We start from the raw sequence: 10,411 nt of genomic DNA on the forward strand, positions 1-10,411 counted from the left end.
TTGGGTAATCTAGTTTTGGTTCTTACTTTATGTGTTCAATTTCTGGGTAGCTCACAATGAAGATTTTGAATTTGATTCAATTATTGAATCATTGCCTTTAATTGATTCATCCAAATTTTGCTACTATAGCTGATAGTGATGATGTTGAAAATTGAAATGGGTTTTTTAAATTTTAGGAACATAGCATTTGATTTTGAATACTTCAATTAGGTTAAGGTTAGATTTGTTCTGTTCTTCTTTACTTTACCTTAGCTTTATGAATTATAATTAAATATTGTAGATTTCAACTTTTTTTTTTTGAAAAGAGCAAGAGAATTAATACATTAAAATTAATCAGTCATAAGTCATGCCACAATATATTAGTAAACTACAGCCTAACACCACTAATATAAAAAGCATCAAATACATAACACCTTTGCCAAAGAGGACAGTAGCTAGCAATTACCACCTAAAACAAACTATACAAAAACCAATTTATACCAGTCAACTTATACCAACTGAGATAGACAGAGATACTAATATTTTTCTGCTCAACTTCCACACCAAAGAAATTAGACTTTTCTCCAAAAATCTAGCATCCCATAGACTTGCCTCAGGCCATCCTTGAATTGTTGAATAAGTTCAACAATGTACAACCTAAAATTTAAATTCTTAAAGGCGTTTTGCAAATCGGAGGGGATATATGTTGAACAAATCGGGATCATAGGCAAATAGACGGTATGTGTGAAGGGGTTGAAGTCGAGATATCAAGCAGGACGCGAGGAAGGATGTGCCTACCCGGGGCTGGGACATGAAGTCGGGCGCAAGGAAAGATACATCAATATGGGATCGACGAACGAGGTTGGGTGGAATGAGAGACATGTCTAGTCGGATGGCCGAAGTGCCAAGCCGGCATGACGGTTACAGTAGTTCAAAGGCTGCATGAAAGTTACGAAAATTAATGAAGAAAGTATTACACCTCATGATTGCGACGACGGACGTTGAGGCAGCTTCTTTAATGTTGTACTTGAAGGGTCACTAATGTTGTACTTGAAGGGTCACTGTTTCACGAAAAAAGAGGGAGAATGTTGAGTATAAAATGAGAACCTCCCATAGAGGAAGAGGACAACCAATACAACATCATATTGATAACACGAGCATACTATTTAAAGGGCTTTAGTGTATGTGTGCGCGCGCATCGCCTTAGTACATCAAGACTTACTCTTGCTTATTAGACATATTACTGGTCAGAAAGGCTAAAAAAATAGTGTAAGAGCATAGAAGTTTTTACATCTCCAGCTTCTTTCGACGTTGATTTTTGAATTTGATTTGTCTTATTTTTATCTCAATATTGAAGCTTGATCAACTTAGTTTTTTTATAGCTTTTTTGTAAGATGATGTACATGATTAACTTTGCCTTATTATCAAAACCTCGTAATACTTTAACCTTCACATTACATAGAACCACACAAATAAAAAAAGAGGGTGTTACGCAACTGACGACCAACGCAAAACTTTGTTGAATCTTTATGACATGGGTTAAATATGTTGTATTTTATGTGCTAACATTAGAAATTACAATATTATAGATGGTGTTGGAATAGCATCATTAGAGATGGGAATAAGCTAGGGAGGTAGGGTAAATAGGAGAGTTAGGTTGATGTGCATAAGGTATATCCTTATGCACGGTGCATAAGTCTCGTACGAGTAATATTTAAATTGTTTCGAGTAACATTTTAGTTAGAAACAAGTAATAATATCATAATCCATGAATAATATATGCATTATTTGTACACATCTATTAATTATGAGTAATTATTAATTGTGAGTAATGAGTACACTATTCTGAGTAATATTTACACCATTCTAAGTAATATCGAATTTTAACTATTTTGAGTAATATATTCATTGTTCTGAGTAATATTTATACTATTTTGAGTAATCTGTATATTATTTTGAGTAATAAATATAATACTTTGAGTAATATAAACAATATTTGAGTATTTATGCAACGTGCATAAGGATATACCTTATGCACATCAATACATCCCAACAGGAGGCGTACAAGGGTATATAGCCTGACCTATGTAAGCATGGTATGACCTGATTTATTCAATAAAAAAGTTATATTTGGACTTTTTAAAAACCTATTTAATTAAATAGGCTAGGCTTAGGCTATTTCAAAAATCTACGAAGTCTTATATGTCGACCTATATATATATATATATATATATATATATATATATATATAAAAGAAAAAAAAGGCTAAATAATATATAAAAAATTGTGTTGTTTATTTAAAAAATAGGTAAAATTGACTATTTAAAAGTCGTAATGTGAAACAGACTTTTAAACCGACTTCTAGGGTAGGTCAGGCTATTTAAAAGGCAAGATCATGTCAAAAAAAAGTTTAATAGGCCATATGTCAGACTCGTGCCTTAAAATTTTGTCGTAGGCCAGATGCAGACCTCCTAAGACCTGGTCTGGCTTTTCTCATTCTCACCGCTAAGCACCATGTGGTCAACCATACTAAGTTGGATAAGACTTTGTTTTTTTCGTTGCTGATGGCAACATGATAAGGATGGTGTTTACTCAGTAGCATCGATTTATTATGCCCTTCTAGAGACATACCTTGACATTGATCTTCCTTTAAATAGAGTGAACTCGGTTATGCCCCTTATCTGGATTAGTTGGACCCTTTTTAAAGTGGTTGTTTTTAGGGGAAATCCTCCGAGACAATATTCCTACTAGAGAGAACTTTTTTAAACATTGTCATAATTGATTTGGTATGTACTGGTTATGCTCTGTGAAGTAGATTTGTAGAGTCGGTTTACCATTGTTTGTTACTTGTGAGGTGACGGTATTGTTGTGGAATAGGATTTTTAGGTGGTTGGAGTGAAATTTATTTTTCCTAAGAATCTTTCATCTCTTTTCGAGGTGTTTATTTCGTTGGGTACATTGCCTCGAATAAAAAATGATATCATAATAATTTGATATTCGACTGTTTAGTCTATTTGAAAATCAGCAAAATGATAGTATATTTTTCAAGTACAACTATTAACGTGAATGATGTGGAAGACACAAACTTTTTTTATTTGAAAATTGTATCTTATCGATCTAAGGCCTACTGACTGACTTGAAAGTCTTGTTATATATTTGAGTCAATGACAAATGGAGAGTCTTTGACCCGAGTTCTTGGGAAGGAGTACTCTTTCTATTATTTTTTTTATTTGAAAATTGTATCTTATCGATATGAGGCCTACTGACTGACTTAAAAGTCTTGTTATATATTTGAGTCAATGACAAATTGAGAGTCTTTGACCTGAGTTCTTGGGAAGGAGTACTCTTTCTATTACTATTGATGGTTTATTGGTGCAAATATCTAGCTAATTAATCCTGTTATATACTTGAGCCAATAGCAAATTGTGAGTCTTTAACCTGGATTCTTGGGAAGGAGTACTCTTTCTATTTCTATTAATGGTTGTTATTTCTATTGATGGTGGTTATTGGTACAGAGATCTGGCTAATTTTTTCATCATGGTTCGGAGGTTGTTGGTGTGGTCTTTCTCATTTTGGTTGTTGGTTAGCAGGTGGCTTCTTCTGTTCTCTTGCAGGTGGTGTTTATTTTATATTTGGGGTTGACTTTCTACATCTTGTGTGCCCGTAGCTTGTCATGTTGTTCCTGCTTTTTTAGGACTTTTTGTTTTATGACTGGTATTTTTTTTATAGTAGTATAAAAAGTCACAAACTAAAATAAAATAGTTATTAACAAGTCTCCTAACAACAACTACCATTATAGATGCTTTTAGGAGCAACTATTTCATAGGCCAGGTGAGCCAGTAGAGAAATTGTCATCATTTATGAGAAGTGTATAAGCCATCATTTAGATTGGTCATCTCTGTTTTTATATATAATGTTAACCTGTTTGATAGAATAAATCCTATCTCAACTACATTCTAATACATGCAAAAAGGCAAGTTTATTATATACATATATTGTCTATCAATAAATTTTATCAACAATTACATTGTGTAATGGTTACAGGAAAGTTGATAATGCTACCTAACATACATGAATTTCCAAGGGATGCAACATATACACATATACAATTACTTGCTTGTCAAAAACGGAAAATCCAGAAGCCATATTTTGCACTATAACAATCTTTTTGAGCAAAGACACTTTCCTCCCACTACTTCTAAACATATATCTCTTCTCATTACTCCTGGTGAATATAAGAAAGTCCAGAAGCCATGTGAATATTTTTTAACCAAACTTATCAAACAAGTGCGCACAATAAATTAGTATTAGTTTAACATTTACCTCAGCTGTAGTGGATTTCTCTTCTATAGCCACCGAAGAGCTTCTTGCTTCTGATTTTTCATTTGAATATCTATTAAGTACAAAAGTCCATGTTAGAACCACTGCAGAGATTTCTAAAGACTATAAACTTTATTTTGGATTTTACAAAAATAGCTTATAGTATGTTTGTAAGTTGTTTTCAACTTCTTTCAATAAGCTAGATGTGATAGCTTATGAAAACAACAGAGCATATAATTTAACCACATTCTATCTTTGAGTATGAAAAACAGCTTATACATAAGTGTCTATATGGTAAACATATTCACACTCACTTCCAGCTCTTCTCCTATTCATCATACAATTTCTACATGAAGAAATTTTCGATGCAGCAATTCAAGATAAACCTAGATAAACTTACGTTGAAAGTATGGTCACCCAAATTAGCTCGATCATATCGACCCAAAGAAGTCTTTGCTCAACTGGTATTACACCGTATGTAATTAGATGAGCAAATGGCCACAGCTTCCATCCCGCCTGTATAAGAAAATTTAGACGAACATTAATCGCAAGAAGTTGCAGGATCATAGTTACCACTACTGGTTCTCAAAGAAAAACATGAACTGTTGCCATTCAACAGATAAATAAGAAGAGCCAGAAGGTTCTCTTACAGTCAACATGGGAAAAAACGTTGCCGTCAATTCATTGAAAATATTGATTGGAGAATCAAAACGTAGGAGCCCCACAACCGTATAGTAAATGCTATTCCAAATGGCCGACCATGCGGTTTGATCGAAGGCAACTTTGACAGGAACTACCCACCATCCTTTATAAGGAAATAGCTCCTGGATAAATGAGAATCCACTTAGTATATAATTATAAGCTAGAGAATTCAAGTACAACACAAAACAAGGAAAAGAACATTGTTAGTTTGTTACTAAGCTCTACCTCACAAAACTGATAATAATAATGAGAAAGAGAGCCATGCAGAGCAAAACCAACAAGCCCTGATCTGAACATCCGAGCGCGATCAAACTCGAAAAGAGGTTTTCCTTCAAAGCACTGCAACAATCAGGAGACTTAAGCCATAGCGCGTTATAAAAAGATTGTCTATTCAACTAATCGAGACTTAGATGTACACAAAATGACATACACAGAAACTCACCTGTGCAATCCAGTCTCCTACTGAATAAACAACCCCACTGATCACCATCTTTGCTAATACTGGATTTGTCTTAAGAGCTTCCTCATAAGCAGACCAGTTGTGCTGAGGTGCATATCTTACTATCTCATAGATTGTCCATCCCTACATAGCATTAAAAACACAAGTCCATAGCAGATAAGCAAAACCTCAACCAATAAAAATAATCAAATTTCAATGAACATATAAAGCTAATCTAAATTAGCAACTAGCGCATGCTTAAATTAGCTTTTTCGGAATTAATAATCAACTTGGTGCAAATTCAAATAAACTTTTGGAAAAAAAATCATAAGCTTTGTTATACTTCAGCTTCTTGAAATCCAAAGCAAACACATAAACACACACAATTGCAGATAAATGTGATTGAATTGTTCAAACTTACATGCCAGTAATCACTATCAATGGTAAGAAGCTTAGTGAGAGCAAAAGTACCAGCAGCAAGAACAATACTAGCATTAATACTCCTATCTAGAAGCTTCTCCATACTCTCCTCATTCTCACTACCAACCAAACCAGAAGAAGAAGGAAATCCTTCCAACGATAACAAACCCTCATTCGTTCCAAATCCATTCACCTGCGTCGTTAATTCACCGTCTCCGCCTTCCATCAAACTTTCTTGTTGATCCGTTATATCGTCGCTCTGAACCTGTATCGCGTCGAACTCCTCCGCCGATAGTTTCGTCGCTACCACCAGTTTTTTCTTCGAGAAACTCGGATTTACGGAGAATCTCGACGCCGGAAAGTTTTGCGGCTTGGAAATGGATGAACTTGGTTTTGATTTTGCTTTGGAGATTGAAGGTAAGAAGCTCTGCGGAGAGACGGTGCTGTGAACCGACGCCATTGCAACGAGTTGGTGAGTTCTGAGTTTTAACTTCCCGAGTCACTGAGTTGAGTTTCGTCTTCTTCGAAATTGATGAGTTGGGAAACACGTTCGTTTATAGCGGTTTAGTGATCCTGTATGTCGCGGTTGTATGACGTTTGGTGTGGCTCCGAAAAATACTGTAGTCGTGTGTGTTTTGGGTTTGATTTGAAATGTGATTGGTTGTATGTCAGGAGGTGTAGGTTGATTCAGTGGAACGCGATACATGTGAGTTTAAGTTCTAGTGTAATTGACTGAGAACATTGCCGAAGATAAATGGAGTCCACATGAAACATGTAGATTAGTTGGGTATCATAAAAATTAAAATTAAAATTAAAAACAAGTAGATAAAGTATGCCATGCATCCAAAATGTAGGCCACCACAAATATTTATATCTTCTTTAGAGAAATGTATTTTGTAAAAATAAAACATTTTTTAATAACAAATAATAATATAAAAAAAGGAGGTGAAAAACTTCTAGAATGTATTTAGAGGAAGTATTTTAAAGAGAACAAAATAATTTTTTAAGAAAATTTAAAATAATTTGATTAAAATCTATTATTTGGACAAAATAAAATATAAAAAATTATTAAAATGATTTAGAATTATTAAATATTTTATTTAATTTTAATTTAAAGAATTTCAAATAATATTAAATAATAAAGAATTCAAAATTGCTCTTTAACGCTATATAATACGAATATTAAATTATTTATTATTAATTTTTTAAATTTCGTCATATTGTCCTCATATTTTATGACAAATTCAAATTCACTCTCAAAATTTTTAAAAAAATTATAAATAAGTCTCTAATAATTTTTAAGGCTTACAAATTGATTCCTGCAAATTTTTAAAAGTTATAAATTGGTCCTTATTTTTTTATATTTTAAATTTGGTCTAAAAATTTTAAAATTTAACTATGAATCATTTTAATACTTCATCCAAACAAATTTAACTATGAATTGCTTAGAATTTTGAATTTCTTAAAAAATTTAATTATCTCATCCAAACACAAGTGTTTTGGATGAATCATTTTAATGAAGAAAAATAATTTTTTGAGAGAATTTAAAATGAGTTAACCAAAATCTATTGTTTGAATAAAAAAATGGAGAGTTGTTAAACTGATGTAAATTTATGAAGTATTTTATTTAAGTTAAATTTAAGGAGTTTCGAATGACATCAAAAAGAAAAGAATTTGAAATTGCTCGTTCACTCAATATGATGCGAATGTTAAATTATTTATTATTAATTTTTCAAATTTTGCAAGATGGTCCTTATATTTATAAAAAAAATCAAATTCAACCCCAACATTTTCAAAAAATTGTAAATAAATCCCTAACAATTTTCAAATTTTATATAATTTTCATATTTTAATTTGGCCCAAAATTTTTAAAACTTATAAAAATGACCCCAAAAATTTAACAATGAATCATTTTAATACTTCATCAAAACAAAAGAATTTTAAAATGAATAGATTTCAATTGAATCATATGAATTGTTTAGAATTTTAAATTCCTTAAAAATTCACAACCAAACACACTCTCAGAGTATAACAAAGGAATTTGCCTGACATCAAGAAGTGTATGTAGGAGCTAAAAGAACAAAAAAGAATAGCAAAAGAAAAAAACATAGAAAACAAAAAAAATTCAACAAAAATTACCGACCAAGAGATCCCTATACATACAAAGTTCGTGCTACTAACAAAAATCACCTCACTGGCAATAAGTTAGATCTTGAGACATCAAATTCACCATCAACAAATTAAATCCAATCAAAATAGGACCAAAAACCCAAAATCCATTACCTCCCTCTGGACAAAGGCAAACACTCGATTCACTCTAGGTGCATGTAGATGGCAGAGTTCTAAAACTATTAAGTGAAAGTGCAAAAATTTACCTTTATCTATGCAAAAACTATTTTCTAACCAAAAAACTCTTCTCCACATCTCTTGTTGATTTTATGACTCATTTAAAAGTTACATTATTAAGGACTTTTTAGATTGACCAGATCAAACATGCTACCCCAACCAATTAAAGATTATATACCACAAACAAGACAATAACACAAGTAACAAAGATATGGGAGACTGACTCAGCTAAAAACTCACACAAGGAACAAAAATCTTACTAAGATAAAAAAAACGCCTTTTCTCTTAGACAAATTTTCTTAAAATGAGAATTTATCTTACAAAAGCTGCCAAGAGAAAACTAATATCTTAGGTGGAGCCCAACTGGTCCAGCTAAGGGGAAGAATCCTACTATTGGTTAGGAAAGTAAAAATGGAGACAAAAAAGTGTACCTTAAATATCACCTATGCTGGCTTTTATACATTGGGTTGTTTTGGTTGGACTTGCATCGGGGTAGGCCTTAGATTTTGAGTCTTTGGCCAATCCAAAATAATTGCCCCTAAGGCTTGCCAAGCGTAAATTAGTTGGAGAATTCTTTGAAGTCGTGGTCGGCCTCTACTAGTGGTGTTCACTCTAGGAGAGAAGTGGAAGAGTCTTGGATTAGTTGTAAAAGTACTAGAGAACAAACACATTAAATGCTATCTCATCATTAAAATGTTTCGTTGATTTTTCTTGATACGTGGTTTGAGATTATCAGCTTAGGGCATGGAGCTTTATTATAGTGCACTTGAGTTTGTTTACGTTCCCTAGGAGAAATTCAATCGTAGATTTTCTAACTTTTGCTTCCGTTGATTTGGTTTATCGATTGTTGTAACGCCCCAGACTACTTTCGGGATGATCGACTGACCCCACAGACCAACACGGGTCTTTTCAGCATGCTTTGACCTCACTCACATGCTCCAAGTCACGCTTAACTGTGGAGTTCTTATGGAACGGGCTACCGAAAAAAAGATGCATCTTGTTGGTATAGGTAGTAACCATCAATCCTTATAAACTTTCCTTCAACCATGCAGTCCCATACCTGCATAGCCTCGGGATCCCTCTCATTCCGATGTGGCGACCACCCTTGCCTTCTTTGGCCTTGGGTGTTACATGCAGTGTAACCAACCCTTGCCTTCTTCGGCCTCAGTTGTTACATGCCCACCAGCTTCCGCATGGTTCGTCCACAAACCACATCGTACTGGGAGAGGTCTGGCTCTAATACCATTTGTAACGCCCTAGACTGCTTTCGGGATGATCGATTGACCCCACAAACCAACATGGGTCTTTTCAGCATGCTTTGACCTTACTCAAACGCTTTCCGGGACACTTCCCAGAAGGTCACCCATCCCAATACTCCAAGTCAAGCACGCTTAACTATGGAGTTATTATGGAACGGGCTAATAAAAAGAAGATGCATCTTTTTGGTATAGGTAGTACCCATCAATCCTTATAAGCTTTCCTTCAACCATGCAGTCCCATACCTGCATAGGCTCGGGATCCCTCTCATTCTGACGTGGCGACCACCCTTGCCCTCTTTGGCCTTGGGTGTTACATGCGGTGTAACCAACCCTTGCCTTCTTCGGTCTTAGGTGTTACATTTTACGAATGGTATCAGAGCCAGACCTCTCCCAGTACGATGTGGTTCGAGGATGAACCATGCGGAAGGTGGTGGGCATGTAACACCCGATGCCTTCACATATATATATAATGGTTTTTGATTGTCGAGGGAACTTTTCGCAAACTTTGATAGTCAGTTTCTATTTGTGAGTGTATTTCCTTCTTCTTCTCCAGGAGTATTTCCATGAGTGATTGTTATTCTTTGAACAAAAGTTCCATCCTCCACATGATCTTCACTTTTTCGTCAGATTCTCCTTCTATCAAATACATTACTTACCTTTAACTTTTTCATATCTTAAGTATTTACTTTATTATAGCCAATATGAGCAATAGCCACATTAGTTTGTCTAGCAGTTCTGAGAGTGGTGATTTTTCCTTAATTAAGATGGGAGTATCTTCTGGTCGAAACTCTTCCCACGTAATCACTCATCAACTAGCCCATGAGGTCATATCTATATCCGATCATTATGATTCGGTGAGGCTCTATAGGGGTTCTGCGGATGAGGGATCTTCTTGTAGTAAATCCTCTTTCGATGCTCTCTTATCCGACGATGACGCTGAAGATGA

General features: G+C 34.2%; 1 protein-coding gene across 1 annotated transcript; it reads right to left on the bottom strand.

Annotated features, from left to right (window-relative positions):
• Nucleotides 1–3,943: 3,943 nt before the first annotated feature.
• On the bottom strand, nt 3,944–6,550 carry LOC131648003 (uncharacterized). Its single transcript, XM_058917803.1, has 7 exons — nt 5,862–6,550; nt 5,444–5,584; nt 5,227–5,340; nt 4,950–5,123; nt 4,700–4,815; nt 4,303–4,372; nt 3,944–4,204 (listed from the first exon to the last, which is right to left on the bottom strand). The coding sequence occupies exons 1-7, from the start codon at nt 6,318–6,320 to the stop codon at nt 4,199–4,201; spliced, it is 1,080 nt and encodes a 359-aa protein (XP_058773786.1). The 5' UTR covers nt 6,321–6,550; the 3' UTR covers nt 3,944–4,198.
• Nucleotides 6,551–10,411: the final 3,861 nt, after the last annotated feature.

Source organism: Vicia villosa, linkage group LG2, assembly GCF_029867415.1.
Source record: "Vicia villosa cultivar HV-30 ecotype Madison, WI linkage group LG2, Vvil1.0, whole genome shotgun sequence".
Classification (NCBI taxonomy): domain Eukaryota; kingdom Viridiplantae; phylum Streptophyta; class Magnoliopsida; order Fabales; family Fabaceae; genus Vicia; species Vicia villosa.